Raw genomic sequence first — 21,564 nt, forward strand, 5'->3', positions numbered from 1 at the left:
TCATTTTTTTTTTGTTTTTTTATATTATAGCAGCCTATGGGCTTGAGGTAAAGATGTCCTGAGGGATGTCAATGGGGATGGTAACCGAAATATTTTATCCATCCATGAATAGAACAAAGCAGTTTTAATTGAAATTAAATGGGGATAATTTTAGTGATGGTTTTAAAAATTAAAATTCATTCTATTTCAATTTTGGATTTGATAAATTTCATAACCCGAACCTGATCCGACACCAAACTCAAAACTGAATATACCCGATAATTGATTCCCTTAATATCTTTTATATATACTGTGAGTCCAAATTAGGAACTCTATGAGATAATGAAGATGACCCTTATATTGATGAGGTAATCTAGATAATCATTCTTGGTATTAATAAACTTACAGACTTTAATAAATGGTTATAAGTTATATTATAAATTATCTTATTAATCAAGCTTGTTTTTCTTGTGTTTCTTTCTCTCTTAGGCATAATAATGGATTGGTGAAGGCAAAATGGAGATTTGGATTGTTGACTAAAATTTTCTTGTATTGAAAATTTTATCATCATATTTTCTTTAATATTATTGAACTTATGTTTAGCTTGGATTATTGTGTTTGTTGGATGGTTGTATTATTATTTCTGAATTATTCAATTTGTTAGATGATTGTGTTATTGTTTTTGTATATATTTTTTAGTTCAATTTATATAAACTGTAATATGAAAATTTGGGATGATATCTTTAATTTGATTATTTACATATGAAAATTTTGAAACGAATAAAAAAAAGTTAAATGATTTTCAATCTCAATATTCGTTTCGATTTCAATTTTGCCTTTTTTTTTTTTTGGGTGGCGGTTACAGATTTTTGTTTCAAAAATTGTTCGATTTTAGTTTTGATTTTAGCAAATGGTGATAGATTTTATATTCAATTTTAATTTTTTCACTAACCACATCGAATGTATCCTCCTAACACCCGTAGACATTCTAATCTATAAATTCTTATATCCAAGTCTAAGCCCAATTAAATTTTAATTAAATAAATATATATTTTTTTTAAGTAGAAGGGCATAGCCCACCCAATTCATTAAGGGGCCCTCATCTCATTCTTAATATAAGAATTTCGGAGAAATTTTTTGTACACCATTTGCGGTGTAAAAAATCTGACGTAGAGTGCACCACTTCGTCCTATTGGGCCACATGGCCATCACTTTCTAACGTGCATTAAATGTTCGCAATTCTATTTTTTTCATTTGAAATTTTGGATGATGAAAATATCTCTTTTTTTAAAAAAATTATGACATCCTGTGCCGATATTATGATATCCTATATTGAAATTATGATTTTTTTGTACAGATTGTCATAATTTTTTCACAGAATAGCATAAAAAGGAAAGGGTATTTTCGTCATTGAAAAATCTTGCTATTTAGCAAAGAATGGAGAGCTTCCAGTATGATCCGAGGCTATATAGTTTTCATATTTTCTTTTTTTCTATTTCTTTTTGATACAAGCAAGCGATCACACCACTCTGATGCGAATACAATCTAGAAGTTCAGCATACAAAATATCATAAAGTATCTATGGGCACATATCTTCATGGCGCCATGACCAATTTCTGGTATGATTGGCAATAAAAAATGCTACCCAATCCATGGCACTGTTCCCCTCCAGATAGATATGATGAACAGCCATCACAGAAAAGTGGTTAAGAGATTCCTAGATGTCATGGAGCAGTAGGTGAGCTCCCACTCACTTTGTATCGTCCCACATCCAGTCAATGACTGTGGTAGAGTCGCCCTCCATGAAGATGCTCTCCGCATGTAGCTCTTGCGAAACGTAAGAGATGCCCATCTATGCAGTCTGGAGCTCTGCTCTTGGGACCAACGAATCAAAAAGGCATGAGCCCCCAGCAGCCAGGATTCTATTGTTTGGGCCTTGGATGACGTAGCCCGTACCACCTTTGCCATCCTTGACACCGTCATCAAAATTAACCTTGACAAACCGCAAGGAGAAAGGCTCCCAAGCGATCAATAGAATCCTCTAGATCGTCGCAAGTACAGCAGGGGAGCTCTAGAGACTCGAGATGGCAAAGGACTATCCAGCAGTGTCAAACCGAAGGTACTCCTTAGTAAGATAGCAGGCTCTCTCCAACATCCGATGCACAGGCACTCCTTCGGCATCGAAAACTAAGGTGTTCCTAAATAATCAGATCTGATAAATAATATATGCCATCCTGCCACTGATAGCCTGACCCTCCATTGTGCATCGATGGATCATGTCCAAAAAAGAGAAAAGCCAGGAGTCAGTCATAGCTCCCTAGGGTTGGCCTTCTGCCATCTCCCAGATCAGGTATGCCCTCGGACAGTAAAGCAGGGCATGCTCAGTCATCTCATCCTCCAATCCACAGATCGGACAAGCAACTAGAAACTTCATGCCTCTGTCTTTGAGAAGTGCCCGCATCGGAAGCTGATCCCAAGCAACCTTTCAAAAGAAGAGCCTGATCTTGGATGTGCTGCCACCTGCTAGATCCAACCAGCATCGATCATCTACTCCGGAGCAAGCCTGCATAACGCAACAAGATCTCTGATAGGAATGTTAGAGTAGTATGATCAGCCCCACATCCTCAAATGATGACTTATAAAGGGGGATGGGTATAGCGAGAATCATATCAACAAACTAGCCACCAAAGAAATGATTGATATCTTAAGCCCTCCAGCCCCTGTCGTCGGCAGTAATCAGCTCACAGACCTACACGCCATCATCTACCTCCATGCTGACATAGGTTAGACAGTGAGATAGGGGGAGGCTAGAGATCTCGGCATCCTGGCTCATATCAACAGAAGTTCCATCACCAATCAGCCATTTGATCTGGATCATCACGGTAGGGGTCCAAATACAGATCTCCCTTCAGATAAAGGAATTGTTGCATTCAACGTGAATCTAGGACTCCTGCCTCCAAAATCTATATCAAGCCCTCATCACTCTGCTCCACAAGCAATCGGACTGAGTGAGAAATCTAGTAGCATGTCTGACGATCATAATCTCCCTCCTGACCAGTAGGGATTGAATCCTAGCCCTCCATTCAGCACGGACTGGCAAACAGTCTCCCAAGATAGCAAGTGAAACCCATGACTGCTATGTCTGGATCCCCAAAGGAAGTTTTGTAGATGTTGCTCCAGATCTCTGAGGCAAGAATATAGAACAATAGTATTTGTTAGGAGATATGTCGGAATGGAACTCAGAATGGATCTCACAAAAGTGATCCTTCCCATCATAGAAAGGGTGTTGGCTTGCCAGCCATTAAGATGCTTCCGAACTTGCTGCTCCATCGGCCTACAATTAGCCCTCCAAAGTCTCTAGCCAGTGATAGAGACCCCAAGGTATGTCAGAGTTTTGGTATGCTCAGGGATCCCCAGCCTATCCCAAATTGTCCGCTTCACCTGGGCTTTCATCTTGGGACTGAACACGGTATCGAATTTTTGCAGATTCACAAATTAGCTCGAAACTCAATAGTAGACCTTAACAATGGATGTAAAACACCTCGCATTTTGCACAGAAGCTCAGCCAATAAGTAAGCAGTCATTTGCAAACAGAAGATGCGAGAGCGGTTGCATTCCTGAGATAGGCCAGGAGAGCTCTAACTCTGCCTCTTGAGCTGCCACTTGAAGAGCACGAGAAAGAGCATCAGCATACAAATAAACAAATTGGGAGAGAGAGGGCACCCTTGATGAAGACCGTCCGTCGAGTGAAAGAATTCCGTTGGAGAACCGTTGATCAAGATGGCATAAGTTAGAGCCTCCATACAGTCCATGACCTAGTCGATCTATCTATCATGAAATCCAAATTCAAGAAGTGTGCATCGCAGAAACTGCTAGCTTATCCTATCGTACGTCTGCTCTATGTCCAACTTGATCACCATCAAGCTCCGACAAATGAGGGCGTGCCACAAGTCATGCATAAACTCCTGGGCAAGCATATTAAATGATGCTTGTTACCGCCAAAATCCAATCCAATCAAATTGACTAAACTAGCTGATGATAATTGATTGGTTATGTTCGGGTTGTTGTGCTCGGCCGAAGAGATCTGCGTGGAGCTTGTAGTTCGACTTGAAAATAGGAAAGAAAATATTAAAGTTTGTCGGATTTTGTTCAATGGGAAATCTTTTGACACTCAAGTCAGGTAAAGATTTTGAGAAATAATGAAGATTTGAGAGAGTAGAGTATCAGTGTAGGCATAAGAGTAAGTGTGAGCATACCTATAGATCCCGTGTTCCAATATTTATAGGGATGAAGGCATAGAGCTGTTATTTGAGAAGGTTGGGCACGTTAAGACAGCAATAATCGCCTCATCGTTCAGTTAATTGCTCAAACGCATGGGAGGAGCTGTAATCGTCATGCATCATGCCTTGGACTTCAACCATCTTAAATATACTTTATATCAGGGATGTGTGGCTTGTTGATGCTGGCCAGTTGGAACATGGATTTACTGACGCATGCGGAGACATTTTAGTTGCTCTAGTTTACATGCAATGCATAGGAATCCTGGTATATGTGATCTTTTTACGTGATAATGAATTCCTGGCAATCCTGCTCTCTGGACTCGTCCAGATTTGAAGTAAAGATTTCTAGAGAGAGAAAGGGGAGGGACCTTAACAATTTAACCAGTGCACACCCACCGATGAAACTTAAATGGTCATTTGAGGACTTGCAGGTGGGCCTGGTTGTAGGTGCATTTTTGGGACACGAGTAGCCTGCTTGTTTTGGGGCTTGTAGTTGGACCACAAGCTGCAGGTCAAGCTGCAACCATCCTATAGCTTGGGCCTCCCCTAAGCTTGACTTTTGTCCCAATCAATCTTTAGACAAGCTCCCAGATCGAGTTGCTCAATATCCTGGTCTTTTGGACTGAGTTGAGCTCCCCGCTCTATTGCCCCGCCCCCCCCCCCCCCACCCCCCCCCCCAACCACCATCACCTTCAGTTATGCTTGCCCTTTCTTGTCTTACCTTTGGCCTGCACAGTCTCATACCAAATTTGCACTGCCTTTCCATCTTCTTGCGCCTCTACTCCAATGCCAACGAATCCCTCAGTAGCCACTCTTTATCCTCCTCCTCCACTAGTGACAATGATGAGCTCCACCATGCCCTCTCCATTAATCTCTCAACCAAGAGTGCATAAGTATTTATCATGCTACTTGTGGATGTTTTCAGGGTGATAGGGTAGATTGCCCGATGGAAGACAATCGATGCATCATTTATGACCCTTGTGAGTGCAAGCACTTAGGGGACAACAGTGGATTGCTGGTGTGGAATCATAGTCAAGGTGGCTCTTGGAGTTTACAATTGGGAAAGATATTTAAAATTGATGTCCTTTGAACGTAGTTGCAATCTCATGGACCATTGCTCGCACCATTTTTACTAATCACTATTGCTACCTCAATTGACCTTCGATGCCACCCTATTGAGTTTGTTCATTACCTTCGAAAAAAGGGGTTGCTGCTCTATATAACTTAATTACAATCGGTTACACTCGCATCTATCTTGAGCTACCATGGATTACCTCTAAATGCAATACCTACATATTTTAGATTTATAAGTAATAGGGGAAAAATTTTTCTATAATACTCGACTTTTATAGGCGATCCGGGGGGGGGGTGTGGACGTCTAGTTTGATCAATTTCCGGCAATCAAATTGCCGATGCTAGTTCAAACTTGCCATCCAACCGGGTCGCTGGCGATTCCAGATCCCGCGAGTGGTGGAAGTTCCGTTTTCCCATTTTATCCGGCCGCACTCATCTCTCCTTTCAAAAAAGGCCGCAATTCGGATAGACCGATAGACTGAGAGCGCGAGACCTCCAATGGCCTCCACTTCTTTTCTTCTCCCCTGCCCCTCCCCGGCTTCCCCCCGCCTATCCTCTCCTCGCCCTCCTCCCCTTCGCCTCTACCCCGATCTCTCGCCTCCATCGCCTTCTCCTCTCCGCCTCCGGAGCCCTCGTTCGAGACCTCCGCTCGCCTCCGCCGCTTCTCCTTCCCATTCTCCCACTTCTTCCCCTCTCCAAGCTCTCATCTTTGACTGCGACGGCGTCATCCTCGAGTCGGAGCACCTCCACCGCCAGGCCTACAACGAGGCCTTCGCCCACTTCGCCGTCCGCTGCCCCCCTTCCACCTCTCAGCCCCTCTACTGGAACTCTGACTTCTACGATGAGCTCCAGAACCGGATTGGCGGAGGAAAGCCCAAGATGAGATGGTAACCCTCCTCTCTCCTTTATCTTTTTCAATTTGTTTGCAGTTCTATTTATTGGTGGTGCTTCCAACCTGAATTGATAGGTATTTCAATGAGAATGGTTGGCCTTCTTCTCCCATCTTTGAGACTCCTCCGTCAACCGACTCGGATAAGGAAAGGTTGATCGATATCCTCCAGGCAAGTTTGATGTACCTTGATCGCTGATAAAATAATCCTCTCATAGTGTATTGGCGCTAGAGCTGCTCAAGAAAGCCAGGGTCTTTATCTGGTCATTGCTTTAGGCTGACACCATCGGATGGATTAAGGGAATCTGCATTTGTTCTTGACAATATCTTGCTCGATTTTAAATAAAGGATATTCAACTCTGTCCAAGTGATTGCAACAGCTAATAGGCGTGCATGATCTGGAGCTCCATATGAGACCATCATGCTGAAATGTTTCAGTTTTGGTGGGATATGATTCGAAATTGGTGCTGGTTTCGGAGTTTATGCTAGTTTATACAGCTTATACTTTTTAGTCTGCATTATAATTCGATCGGGCGAAGGAAGATGTCCTTCAACCTGCTCAACTTGGATCTCTCTCTCTCTCAAAAAAAAAAAAAAAGATAAAGATAAAGGTAGAGGACAATTTTCGAAAGTATGGATCAAGTCCTTTTTCTTTCTCTTTTATTTTTTTTTATTGATTAAAAATAAGATACCTATCCTCCACTTATAATAATGAGGTCCATCCTAATACAAATTGGGTCAGATTTCTCTTTTAGTTTTAAGGGGATACTTTTACCTAAAATAAATATATCTAATAGAAATAATCCAAAACAAGCTAAAACTCTTTAGGAGATAAATCTTGACTTCTACATCAGCTCTGTGTTTTTTAAAGTCTTACCTAAAAGAAAAATTTTCGAATTGCTTGGCCCATTCGGAGTCCAGACGAAGGAATTTCATCCTAATCAAGGTAGCGTCATGTTGCAGATATCGAAAAATTGTCCAATTTCAAAAAAAAAAAAAGATAATTGAAATTGGATGTCATATGATTAACTTATGGCCTCTGAAAGTTTAGCATACGAATTGGCTTTCCGATGTGGTGGACCTTATCCAGTCCTATTCGTAGTGACCAAAGTGGTCCACATCGTGTTGGTGATCCTCCTGAATCACATTATTTTCCCGTATTGGTTGATCTTAAAATATTGCCTGATGGAATGGCTGAAATGGCCAAAAACAATTCATTTCCTCCAACTAAAACATAAATCAAATTTGAGTTCTTCAACATTGCAAGTGTTGTTGTAGTATGTATTGACAAAAGGGAAATTAAAAGAGATTATGAAATATACAGCAGAAATTTTGTCAGCACTTTTTGCTATAATCGGAAGTTCAATAATATGACTAAGACAACTACTGTTACTAAAGTTAATTAATCCTACTGATGAGAGCATTGTTTAAAGAACTGTTTGGAACTCCAAAGTTAGAAATTAGAACAAAAAATTTTGGTTTTGGTTTCAGCTCAAATCTGATAAAAAACTAGGCCCACTTTTAGAGTTTAAGTGGAGCTAACTTATGGGGCCAAATTTGATGTGTATATAGGTTTCCACTGCGGTTTCTTGCATTTCTTCATTTCTTCAAATGTTAGAAAGAATCCTTTATGTACTAAATTTGAATTTGAAAGTTCCAAGGGCATTTGGAAGCACTGTGCATTATGTTTCAAGGAAATTAAGAGAAAAAGTCTTTATGTTTCGCTATCCTAGAGCTCAAATTGTTCTTGTATGATTCATGGCCAATGATATGGTATACACTATTTGTAACTTTTTTAATATCTTGTTCTCAGAAAGTGAATCTTTTGATTATTTCTATATCAAACTGCCCCAAAATAAATCTAAAAGGTCCTAATCATCATACTATTTTGAAATATCTCTAACTCATCATTGTTGACTAATTTCATTTTTCTTCATTTATGAAATTTTAATATTAAAATTTTATTTTTTTAATAATTTTCAAACAACATTGTTGAAAATAGAGCAAAATATTATAGAAATCAATGATATCAAGGTCTTCCATACTAGAACTTATGGCAAGTATGGCCCTACGGGGCATACCTTTCTATGTTTGTGGGGAACTGAAAGCTGGTACACATCCTGTACTGAGTGTTGGTAGCATGGCAAATACTGTACTGACCTTATAGTGTGTGTCCTGGTTGCTTGTCAATATGGGTACCAAAACTAGTGTAAGCCCATGTTGAAACTATTGAAACTAAATTCATTTGGTCTGTTTGTAACTGAAACCAAAATTGAGTTTTTAAACGTTGGATATAAGAGATAGGATAAAATATGGTACTGCAAACAAGTGGCAGGGGAAGAGCAGAGGATTTATGTTGAAATTCCCTTTTTCTTTATCATGGCCTTGGTTTGAAGTTTGATGCTTGAATGACTATAATTAAATTGCCTTTAGGCATGCCTTCAAATGTCTTATAGAATATGGGTACTTAGGATATGGGTCCTGTAAAATAGGACCTAGATTTCCATCACATTGAACCTGCTGATTCAAGAGTGGAAAATTCTGCAGGATGGTAATCCTGTCTTGCATTGGGTGCAGAAAGCACAAATATACCAACAAGTAGAATTATCACAATGTGGGGCCATATCATAATTATCTCTGTTCTGAATTACTTCCATTCTTGTCCATAGATACCTGTAACTGTTAGCCTTTTGTACTAATGTTTTGTTGGACTGCTATCCTTGCTGAAGACGTCCTTTTCTTTTAGAGAACAAAAATGGTAGTTGCTCATGTGATGGAATTTTTGTTGAACCTCATCCATTGTGGCGATTTATGCATGTTGTTTCTATATTGTCTTTAACTTTTCACCTCACTACAGGATAATATTTCCACTTTCATTTCGATTTTAGATATTGTTGATCATCATGTCTACAGCTTCATACTATGTCATCATTTCTGTAGGATTGGAAGACTGAGAGGTACAAAGAAATTATTAAATCTGGAACTGTAAGTTATAATTTCTTCGATCCTGGTATATTGTAAATTTATACTATTGCAAGCATGATGCTTAGAGTAGGAATTTCACTTCAGAAGATGAGAGAATTTTGTTTATGTGTGTGATTAGGTGGAGCCTAGACCAGGCGTGTTGCAATTAATGGATGACGCCAAGGGTGCGGTAATACAATTTGATTCTCTCTCTCTTCTCAGTTGTTTACAGGATTTGAGATAGAGCTTTTTATTTCGAGTGGTTAATGTAGTGAACATTCCTATTCTTTTCATGAAGGTTTGTGTTTTGTGCATAAATTTTTGGGATGCTGAAAAATTGACCTTCTTGTGTATCCAGCCTTAGTTAAAGTAATTTTTCTTTAATGTTGCAGGGTATTAGACTTGCTGTTTGCTCTGCAGCAACTAAAAGTTCAGTTGTACTATGCCTTGAGAATCTTATTGGAATAGTAAGCTTTTCTCTGAAAACTTTATTCTTGTAGTCTTTGAATGCCCAAAGTGATATTTTTATCCAGAGACATCACTTCTTGTTTTTTTTTTCTCTTTGGTTGTGCATTTTCATAGGAGCGGTTTGAAAGTCTTGACTGCTTTCTTGCAGGTATTCTACCCTTAATCTTTATGTCATAATATCTTTGCTAGTTTATGTGTCTTCTCATGAAGAAAATAAGCAATCTACCACTGATCTCGACATCATAATATTTTTGATAGTTTACGTGTTTTTTCATGAAGACAGTCAATAGAACCACAAATTATATTTTGCTTTTTATTTTTGAAGCAATTGTGATTTTCTTGAACAAAATGTTTTTAAAAAATGCGGTAGATTGACAATGGAGTTGTAAATAGTTCGGTCACCTTGAAATCTGACATCATAAAATATAATGCATCTGATTGCTTGACCATAGTCTTGCATCTTGAACTTCTATTGCTTCTTTTCATTTTGTTGCTTTGCTTGCTACTGTTTTTCCATACAAACAGTTCTACGTCAATATTCAAGCTATTTTTGCTTGCTTTACGTTCAGTACCTAATTGTGACAACAATCTAACATCGTCTCTGCCCTGTTGCCATTTATTTTCTTTCCTCTTATAGCTGAGATAAAAATAAATGGTGCTGTTCTTTTCATCCAGTTTACCGGTTGTTATCTGCCCAAAAAAAATCTCCATCAACTATTCAGATGAAATCCCTGTGATTGGAATAATGGTGGAGGGTATGAGATAATAAGGTAACTAATAATAACTGTGCATGTAGGCGTTGATGGAGGTGATTGAGTGAATACCTATTTTCTAGTAAAATCAGCAAGCTCACATTTCTGAGTTCATAACAAAAATTGTTATAGAATTTCAATTCCAGTTAACTAATCATAATCATTAATTGTAGGAGCACCACCATATCAAGATTCTCCACGTCTAGCTGTTGTTGATCATGGACCTTTCTTTTGGATGCAACATATATGATCCAAAAAATCCAGGTGGGGCAATCGCCCCCCTCACCCCCTCTGGCTCTGCCATTGCATGGACCTCATCCCCCATACCCAAACATGATGCAAAAATTTTAAACGTGCACCTAGGCAGCCAAGGTGGCCATCATTGTGCTTGTCATCCTTTATATTACTGCTAAAATGATTTATTTTAATTGGAATCATGTTCTTGCATGGCAGCTGCAGAGATTTTTTTAAAAACTTTTTGCCTCCCTTTTCAGTCTCATGGGCATTATGAGAAGTCATGCAACTAACAAAAGGAGGAAAACCAATTATAGCTTGAACAATTTTCTCTATGTTTCAGTAAATACCACACATGTTATCCTTATTTCATGATGCATGGATGGCCTTAAATTTACTCGGGTTTCCTAGTACATTTGAAGGAAAATAAAAAATAAAAAGCAAATTTCTGCTAAGGTTCCTTCTTTCAAGTATTATTAAGGTTAAAAGATACATATTCTTTAAAAATTATTTCATACCCTAAGTATGCCTGGGAACTATTTATAAAAAATGGAGAAGCATCACCCTCGACTTGCCTCCTAACCTACCTATCAAAGTTTTCCTCTTCATGTTGAAGGTGCAGCACCCTGAACCCTAGGACATACTTACCTTTTCTTGGAAAACTGATATACCTGTCAACCATATGGATAGTATTTTAATCTATTGTGAACATGATAATTATATTTTTGTGGATAACTCAGCTGGACAGCCTCAACTTTGAGATAGGGTATTGTTTTCTTGTACAAGGACGTTTGGACATGTGGGTTAGACACTCTTCCTTTGGACTCTGTACTTTCCTATTGGCATGTGGTTACTTCAAAGGGTAAGAAAACAATTGGTCTGTTGTGGTCATAATATATCTGGGCTTGGATTTTCTTTACCATTTTTCATGGTGTCTGCTAAAACTTGCTGTCTATTAGAACCAAGCTGGCATTTATGTTGCATCTAACTCAATGCACCAATGGATATTGAGGTGGATATACCCATAGATCCTGAGAAGCTTTCTTTAGCAATTATTTTTGCCTCGAACATATACTCCTCTTTCCAATTGAATGCTCCTTTTAACCTATGGATTGACATTCATATTGTCTGCAATTTCTGTCACCTTTTTGAGCAAGTTTGACATTTATGATCTGTTATGAGGGAAGTGTTGGTTTGCAATGATCTTTTATTTTATTGACTTTTATTGTGATTATCTTTTCATGCACAAATATTTTATGATTTCATCTATGTTGGTTCCCCTCCATTGGGAACTCAATAATCAATAGTAGTGTCTTTTAATTCCATATCTATGTTGAACCCATTTGCAATTTCTGTACTGATGTTTCCTCCATTGGGAGCTTTCATACAGACATCTTAGGATTTAACTAATTTACCATCTCGATTTTTTTTAAAAAAATTTTTAATCTTTTTATAAGCTCAAGCTCATTCCTGAAAACTAAAAAATAAAAGTTATATGAGAAAATCTTCAAACAGATACGAACAGGTTTCCTATTGTTCTCTCTTTTCTTCTTCATCTGCTTGATTTAAGGGTATTAGATAAGCAAGCTGTCGATTTTTGAAGTCTTCCACTGCTTTCGAAGTGTTTGCAAAATTAGATAGTTATGAACTAATGAAGTGAGTTTATATCTTTGCAAAAGATATTTAAGCACCCTTGTGCATCATCCATACTTTGTCTATGTTAACGGACAAATTTGCAAACAAGCCTCAGATCCCCTGCAATTTTTCATCTTGGCTTTCTTTATATATTTTGTTGATTAACGAGCACACTGTTAATCCTAAAACTATTTTCACAACTGTTAGCAAACAATCTGATTAGTGGTCTGGCATGTCTAGTGGATCCGATCACCTTTTATCGTACATTTTAGGAATTTACAGCTCCTATTTTATGGCCTTTTATAATTTTAGCAGAAAATCCAAGAATCAATTCATTGCTTGCATTTCCAGTCCTCTTTTTGATCTTATTCTTCAAATTATAAACATATCTTTTTGCAACGGCATCATCTGTTGTCTTTTATAAATATAAACTCACTGCTACCCACTTTTCACTTTTGAAGTGTTGGGTTGTTTTGACGAACCAAATCATGATATAATGTGATTTTATATGTTTTTGGAGAAGTTGTGGTTCAACTAAGTCCATTTATGGATGAAATTTCAGACAATAATACAAATTTTAAACTCCTGAATTTACAAATGGACAACTTAACTGCTTTTTGAAATTTCCTCTTCCTCTGTCTTTGTTTGATTTCATTCATTTTTGCAACAAAAAAACCCTTTCTGAAAAAATATTAACTGATACAAGCTAATTTAAGAATAAAAAGAGAACGCCATTTTACAAAGATATACATCCCAACACAAATTTAACAAGAAAAACAATTTGTTCAAAGCAGTTCTGATAACAACAAATACTGTCAATAGAAACTTGGTTGAGTATTATATGCTCGATAAACACTCCATGTAAATTTTGATCACGTGTTTGACTCAACTGTGTCAGAATATGGGGCACAAGCTTCCATTATAGGATCAAGTCATAATTTATTCTCACTGTTATCTATAATCTTTTGTGTTTTGCAGGTGATGATGTCATAGCAAAGAAGCCTGATCCATCAATTTATTTAACAGCTGCAAGGGTAGTTAAAAATACATAAGTATCATTCTTCTTAAGAGCTTTCATCAATTATTGTTGCTTGGCTTATATCACTAGCTGTTATACTGAAACATTGAACATTTACCAACCAGAAACTTGGTGTGCTAGGGAAGAACTGTTTGGTGGTGGAGGATAGTGTCATTGGGCTACAAGTATGTCTTTGGCTTTATGTTTTAATATAGTCTGGAACTTTACTTTTAGTGGATTTGATCAGAATTTTTAACTTTCACAGGCAGCAAGTGGAGCAGGAATGCCATGTATAATAACTTATACATCTTCTACCGCGAACCAGGTTTGATTCTTTTTCCTTGTGATAACTTTTTTGTCCCATGGTCATAGGAATTGCTGTTCAAGGTGATACGATCATTCTTTCATGTCCTTAGGATTTTAAAGATGCTATTGCAACCTACCCTGACTTGAGCAATGTGAGGTATGCATCTCCAAAATGTCTAAGAGTCCAGTTTGTTCATTTGTTTGATCCTTTTTTGGGCAATACGGTGGTAATAAGCCATCAATAGAGCTTGAACCCTGGGCCTTTCCCAAGGCCAAACCTTGGGAGAGAGGTGCCAGCCATCTTAGTGAATAGTTATTGGCCTTTTGTTTGACTTTTGCAGTCATAAAATAACTTAATATCCTTGCAGGCTACAGGATCTTAAATCATTGCTTCAAAATTCTTTGGTTGCTAACTAGTAAGTCCGTGTTGGTTTCACATTATGTGGCCTCAACTACTTCTGGCGGTCCAAGGAAGGTTGAGGAATGATTGTAATTTTAGTACCTTCGAAGATTCGCTGATTTCCATCATGAATCTCAAAGTTGATTCATTGAATCTTCCAATCCAATTGGAAGCTTGATATAGTGTATATAATAATTTTTATTTCACATCCCATTGGTATTCCTATCATGTACTATTTTCCACTTTATAATTCTCTATGTATAATATAGGGGCTTCCTTGGAACTGAGCCTGCCCATTTTTTGCATTTCACCATTGTTTTCCTTGGGTAAAGGCAAATATAAAGTAAGAATCTGCTTGTTTGCAGATATGGACTATTTTTCCCGGAATTATTTACTTCTGAGACATGAAGTGTTTGCTGATCTTTGCTGGGAGTATGTTTGACACCGTTCTTTTTTGGATATTACGTGAAATTAGATTGAAGCCAGGACTTTCCAGCAAGTGTTGTGGAGAGACATGCTAACTGGCTGAAATAAATCCTGGTTGCTAATCTATCTATCCATCCTTGTCTCTCTGTCCGTGTCTGTCCTGTCATCAATGTTGTTTTTTTGTTTTTTTGTTTTAACAATAATATGGTTTCCAGCAGCAACAGCTAGCTAGAGAGCAGGAAGAAGGCCACTCTTCCATGACTTTCATTGTTTTATGCCGATTCAAACGTTGGCTAGAAGTGATGACTTTTTGTCAAGAACCAAGAGATTTAAAGAGATCAACTAAGGATAAACAATTGATATGCAAGTTTCTAATTCGTCTTTTCACTCAAAAAATGTCTACAAATTGGTCAAAGGAGATCGACGACTTAACGGATCACTCATTGCCCGAACAGGTTGCTTGAAAATACCTATATAACTTATTAGATGATTCCCTGACGTTAGAGGAAGAGATCTTGACATTGAAAAAGGATTTGATATGGGACCGTTTATAGATAAAAATTACCACGTCACATGGTGGACAGCTGCTCGGAAAATAATATCCCAGATAGGACAAACAGAAACCCCACCCTTCAGCGGAAAATTTATATATGATAAAGGATAAATTTACCCATCACGGCATCTCTCTCCAAACTTGTTTCACCTAACACACGAAGAGTACATTAATCTATCATATCTCTTCCGAACGCTTGAATTCAATATGATCATGTGCTCGCAGCAAACAGATCGCAATGATATCAAACGCTAGGCTTTTCAATGACGTGCAATAAAGTCCAGAGCTGCACATTTGTCCCATAAATGATTTCATATAGCTTGTCAGACAACTTCAAATAATTCACCAAAGATAAGATCCGACATCTAGGTCCCTTTCCTTGCGAGGAGCACCTCCTTGACCAATCTCTCCAAATTCAGTGAAGAGGGCCCACCAGGCAGGCTTGCCCCAACTGCACTCTCCTTCCACGCCATTGCTCTCTTCTTCATCTCCTTCCCCTTCTCCCCCTTCATCAGCTCCCTTATCATCCCTTCCACCACCTCTCTCTTCACATTGTTGTCGATCTCCATGCCAATGCCCCACTCAGTGCACACGTACCGGCAGTTGGTCTGCTGCTCGGCGAAGAACGGCCAGCTCAGCATCGGCACCCCTTCGCATATGCTCTCCACCGTCGAATTCCACCCGCTGTGCGTCAAGAACCCTCCGATTGCCGGGTTCGATAATATCTCCTCCTGGGGGCACCAGCTTGCAAGCAGACCTCTCTCCTTGGTCTCCTCCAAGAACTCCAGTGGCAGCACAGCAGCGTCACCTTTGACAAGGTCGGGTCTAATTATCCACAAGAAGTCATGGCCGCTATTGGCCAGTCCCCACGCAAACTCTATGAGTTGTTGATTCGTCATGACTGTTATGCTACCAAAGTTGACATATACTACGGAGTTGGGATTTTTGCCGGCTAACCAGTTCGAACAAGCCGGCTCTTCCTTCCATAGGTTTGACCCCAGGGCCGAAACTGGGCTTGCGGAAAGCTGGCGAGCAAGCAAGGTTAGTGGTCCTATGGGGTAGATGGGTGGGAGTATTGTTGCCATGGCATCGAGGACTGGCTGTTCCAATTCATCGAAGGTATTTAGGATGATTGCCGACGCCATGGTTGCCCTCTTGCATTCATGCAAAGCGAAGTTGATCATGGTGTCGTCGGGATCCGTAGTTCGGATGAAGCTCGGAATGTCCCTTAGCCGCATGTTCTTCAATCCTGGTATCCAGTCCACATGTGTGTCGAGATATCCATTGCTAAGATCACTCGCATCTATTCAGAGAAATCTAAAGATTTTAGAATTGAGAAAGAAAGAAAAAAAAAAAAAAAGCAATTTAATTTGAGGTAGCAAGGGCCAAACTCTGGTTCTAGTGCTGAGTGTTTACCTTTAAGCGGCACAAGGCCTCTGTCCATAAGGTGGCGGTAGTGGAGGTAGGCCATGAATCCACAAGCACTTGTGGTCCAGAACAAGACCTCAGGGACTCCGAGCTCCTTCGCAGCATCCAAAGTGAAGCTCATGACACCATCTGAGATGATGCAGGTCAGTGGGGGACCATCGAGCATCGAGAGGAGACGGCGGAAGTGGGGAAGGCAGGTGGTCATGGTGGAGTAGCAAAGAGAGGGGACGTCTTGGGTCGCGTTCGCGTCGGAAGGAGGGAGACCATCAGGGATGGTGGAGAAGCGGAAGTCGGGGAGACCGTCGAGGGAAGAGGGGCCTTGAGACTTGAGGAGGCGGCGGTGGTTGAACTCGGTGTTGACGAAGGTGATGTAGAAGCCCTTGGAGTGAAGGAGCTTGGCGAGCTTGAGCATGGGGGTTACATGGCCTTGGGCCGGGTAAGGGACGCAGACGACATGAGGCTTCTCAAATGGTGTGGAAGCCATCTCTCTTCTTGTCCGTGTGTGTGTGTGTGTTTGAGGGACCCTGGGCGTTGCCTATATAATGCTTTATATGGAGCGAAGATGAATGCTTTCAGGACTCTCGCTTGTGAGGAGCCATAGGCTGCAATTTCTTATAATAGCGCCTCCATGATGGTGGGTATTTAAATATGAGCGTGGACCCTCCGCGGTGCATCACGTGCACCATTCATTGCACAATGGACAACGGCACATGGATGTGGATGCATGTCTTATATGACTGTACACACCTATCCATCATGTGATAGATAGTGCATGCGATATATAATACTGTATGATATATCATCAATTGTACTTTTTAAATACTGTTGCACATGTGATTGAGATTGGATCTCCAAAATTTCAGGTATTTCAAATACAATAACATTATAATAACATCTGGATAAAATTACAGGGATATCCGTCTAAATTTCAACAATTTGCACTGAAAATATAAAATAGTTAAAAAATATTAGTTGGCCATCAAAACTTTAAATCCATTATAATATATCCTAGATATCTATAATTTAAATCCTGACGTCGTTGATGAAGTGAGAAAAAAAAAGATAAAAATATCTTTGATTCAAATAGATCAATTCGTAACTGCTTCATCCTCTATCATTCATTTATTTGCACAAATCCCAAAATATTTCATTCTTTATCATCGATCTATCAATAAAGATCTCAAAGCACTCAATTATTTATCATGCTTCCATCTGCACAGATTTCAAAGCACTCCATTCTCTATCATCAATCTATTTGTATAGATCTTAAAGCATTCTATCTTCTATGATTAAGTCATCTGCATCGATCTTAAAATGCTTTGTTCTCTATCATCTATCCACTTGCATAAATATCAAAACACTCCATCCATCTATATAAATATCAAAACATTTTGTTCTTTATCATTCATCTATTTTTAGAGATCTTAAAGTATTCTATTTTTTATTATCTATATCCATCTATATTGAACTCAAAGTGTTCCATCTTCTGTCATTTATCTATTTACACAATCCCAAACACTCCCTCTATCATTTATCCATTTGCACGGATCTCAAAGTTTTTCATCCCTTATCATTTATTCGTTTACATATATCTCAAAGTACTTCATCTTCTATCATTTATCCTACTATATAGATCTCAAAGCGCTCCACCCTTTATATTCATCCATCTACATAGATGTCAAGACACTCCATCCTAAATCATCCACTCATGTGTATAGATTTAAAAGCCTTTCATCATTTATAATCCATGTGCCTGCATAAATCAACATATTTCATGATTTATCATTCATTTACATGCACAAATCTTAAAGTATTCCATTCTTTGACATGTATCAATATGCACAGATCTCAAAATAATTCATCATTTATCATCCATTTGCTTGCACAGACTTAGAGCACTTAATCTTTTGATATTTATCTATTTGCATAGATTTCAAAGTTCTCCTTCTCAATTCGCACCTACATAAGCAGCCCTTTGTTGAGTTGGTAGGAAGGGCAATCTTGAAATTTGATAAAAATTTATTTATCATATGACCTATAATATTCTGTAATGGAGATGGACACTTTGATCATGTTACAATTAATTTGAAGTTTCGATGGTTTACTAAAATTTTTAAAATTTTTAAAATATAAATGGTCAAATATGAGAGGATGGTTCTACAATCTTATCAAATGTTAAATTATGAATCATGATGGTTTGCTAAAATTTTTAAAATTTTTAAAATATAAATGGTCAAATATGGGAGGATGATTCTACAATCTTATCAAATGTTAAATCATGAGTCATGATGTTATGAATGCTCGTAGGAGAAAAAAAAAAAAAAAAACAAAGACGGGAAGGAAAAGCATTTAATGATCAAAGAATAATTAAATGAGATATCATACTTCGCAGTCCAGGAGTGCAGATATGGATGGCACAGTTTTTTTTCTTTTTTAAGCGTCGCGAGATTGGCGTGGAGGTGCATTAATTAGGTCAAAGCAACTTCGCTGGCACTGCACCGGTGCCGCGGTACCCCAAGCGTCACAATCTACACCGCAGGTAGTGATAAGCTGAACATATAAGGACCCGTGGTTTACTATTTTTTTTTTCGGAAAACAACTTCTCAAAAAATTATTTTAAAAAAATTATTTTTTATAAATATAAATTAATATATTTAATTAATTATAAATAAAAAATTTATTTTATAATAATTTATATTTGATTGAACATTTATTTTTCTAAAAAATTATATAAAATATCTATTATATTTTTAATAAATATAAAATCATATCTTTTCTTTCCAAATTTTATATAGATAATAATATTATATCTATATTAATATAAATATAATATTATTATACTATAATACAACATTAAATCATAATAACTTATTATATTAATATAATATTAATATTTTAATATACTAAATTTAATAATATTAATATAAATATTATATTATACTAATACAAATACTATATTAATATTAATAAAGGTATTATATTAGTATAAATGCTAAAATAATATTAATATATTATAATATTATATTATACTGATATAAATATTAAGATAAAATTAATATAATACTATATTAATTTTGTGAGGAGAATATGAAGATCTTATCATATATCGCTATTCAATATTTCACCTAAACCATCTATTAATATTTTGCAAAATTTTAGTCAATAGAGATAAAGATTCTTGGATACAAATATTAGTATATAAGTTTATTTTTGTACTATATGATTTTGGTTTATTGTAGCTAATATCTGTTTTATGATTGTCCGTATGATTATTTATATTTTTGTATCATATGTTTATATCAAATATTGATGGTTTTCTTAATGATTTGGGTTATAATATTAGTTGTTGTGGTTCTAATAATATAGAGGATACCAATAGTTTCACATTGGTTGTGAGTCAAGGAGGACTCACGTTTATAAGGAGGAGATCATCTTTTTCAAATGAGGTACTTTTTGAAGGGTAAAACCGTGAGGTTTATGGATCAAATGGATAATACCTCACGTATTGGGCTAAGCCCTTATCCACAACAATGGTACACTAGATAGGGGTCGAGATCCACCTAGATTGATTGTGGTGCTCCTCGGACTGTACATATTTGAAGTCCCCCTTAACTGGAGGGTTTTGTTGTGATTTTAATAATGTGGAGGGCACTAATAGTCCCATATTGATTGTAAGATAATATGGATAGCACGAATAGTCCCACATCGGTTGTGAGTCAAAGAGAACTCGCGCTTATAAAGAGAGATCATCCTTCCTGAGCATTTTGAAGCATAAAACTATGAGATCCATCGACTAGAGCGGACAATACCTCACGTGTCAGGCCAAGCCTTTGTCCGCAACATCAGTCATTGAGAATCTTAAAAAGAACATAATATGATACAATATTTGTCTAGCATAATTGAGATTTAATAAATTAATAATTAAGAAAGAGATATTTGGACTAGCATACGTTAAATTATGAATAACCTCATCACAATTAGAAACATGACACTGAGAAAAGTCTATCATAGGTAGAAACATGATACTAAGAATAATCCACCTAGACAAGAACATGATAGTGAGATAGTCCCACCATGAATAGAAACATTGTACTTAAGTTTGCTAGTCATAGGCTAGACCGTGACCATTATTAATTTAAAATCCTAAAAATAACGATTAATTGATCCAAATCTTGTTAATGAGATATGGGTGATAAAACATGAAACTATAATTAATTAAAGAGTTTTGCTAAATGATATATATATGTATGGTATATTGCTTTTGAAAAAGATGGACATCTGGTGGTATATTATGCATATTTTGCATATGTTGCTATTGATTTATACTAAATACTTGATATGAGATTTCGTAGCTTATATTTTCTTTTGATATTATTTATCTTGGAAACTATGACTCCCGATATGCCGCCTCAGTCCGTGTGCTCCTCCAAGAAGAATTCTACATCTTTCTCCCTGCTTTCTTCCTCTTACATCTTTCTTGTATCTTCCTCTTTGCTGTTTTCCTCTTCTGAGATCATGGTGCCGTGTACGGAGAATGTTGCCAATCCTAGCCTCCCAAGCCTAGAGGGCCCCCAAGCCTCCACTCTACTGGCATCCAATGTTGCCAATTTTGCTGCTTGTGCTGAGGTTGATTGCCTAGAAGAGGAAATTTCGATCAAGCTAATGAACTCCGAGGTTTCCGAGTAGGAGACTTCATTGACCGCACCGTAGTAGGCCACCAAGGAGAGCTGGAACTAGTGGATCAAGCTATGTACTCCGAAGCTCTTGGTATCGATCCAATTGATGCTGCTATCTTGGCGCCACGGTGTCCAAGTCAATGCTACCATGGTGTTGGCCAATTTGTCTTTGGAGGCACCCAACAAGGTCCAGATCATTCGGTCTAGGGAGATGCCGCTGTTGGTGGAAGCCCTTAAGAATGGCCACCTAGAGGTGCAGGATCATACAGCGAGGGCAATCTTTAGCCTGACCGATCGTCCACGACACCTAGACCACACAAATCTGACATCGAAATCCAATTGGATCGTTGACATTAGTGAGGATCATTTGGTTTCCGTCGGACTTAATATCAGGCTTTGAATGGGGTCAGGTTTGGATCATGCTTAGGTCAGTCCAAAGGTATACCTAAGCTCGGGGCTTTAAATCTTAGGCCAAATCCAGT

General features: G+C 37.9%; 2 protein-coding genes across 2 annotated transcripts; one reads left to right on the forward strand and one right to left on the reverse strand.

Moving 5' to 3' along the window:
- The first annotated feature begins 5,781 nt into the window (after positions 1–5,781).
- LOC105056800 (haloacid dehalogenase-like hydrolase domain-containing protein At4g39970) lies at positions 5,782–14,304 on the forward strand. Its single transcript, XM_010939113.4, has 11 exons — positions 5,782–6,220; positions 6,301–6,394; positions 9,163–9,207; positions 9,326–9,376; positions 9,579–9,653; positions 9,769–9,802; positions 13,254–13,309; positions 13,419–13,478; positions 13,559–13,618; positions 13,710–13,756; positions 13,968–14,304. The coding sequence occupies exons 1-11, from the start codon at positions 5,832–5,834 to the stop codon at positions 14,014–14,016; spliced, it is 960 nt and encodes a 319-aa protein (XP_010937415.3). The 5' UTR covers positions 5,782–5,831; the 3' UTR covers positions 14,017–14,304.
- Positions 14,305–15,192: 888 nt separating this feature from the next.
- Positions 15,193–17,018, reverse strand: LOC105056801 (7-deoxyloganetin glucosyltransferase). Its single transcript, XM_010939114.4, has 2 exons — positions 16,395–17,018; positions 15,193–16,281 (listed from the first exon to the last, which is right to left on the reverse strand). The coding sequence occupies exons 1-2, from the start codon at positions 16,888–16,890 to the stop codon at positions 15,344–15,346; spliced, it is 1,434 nt and encodes a 477-aa protein (XP_010937416.1). The 5' UTR covers positions 16,891–17,018; the 3' UTR covers positions 15,193–15,343.
- Between the last annotated feature and the right edge of the window lie 4,546 nt (positions 17,019–21,564).

Source organism: Elaeis guineensis, chromosome 13, assembly GCF_000442705.2.
Source record: "Elaeis guineensis isolate ETL-2024a chromosome 13, EG11, whole genome shotgun sequence".
Lineage (NCBI taxonomy): Eukaryota > Viridiplantae > Streptophyta > Magnoliopsida > Arecales > Arecaceae > Elaeis > Elaeis guineensis.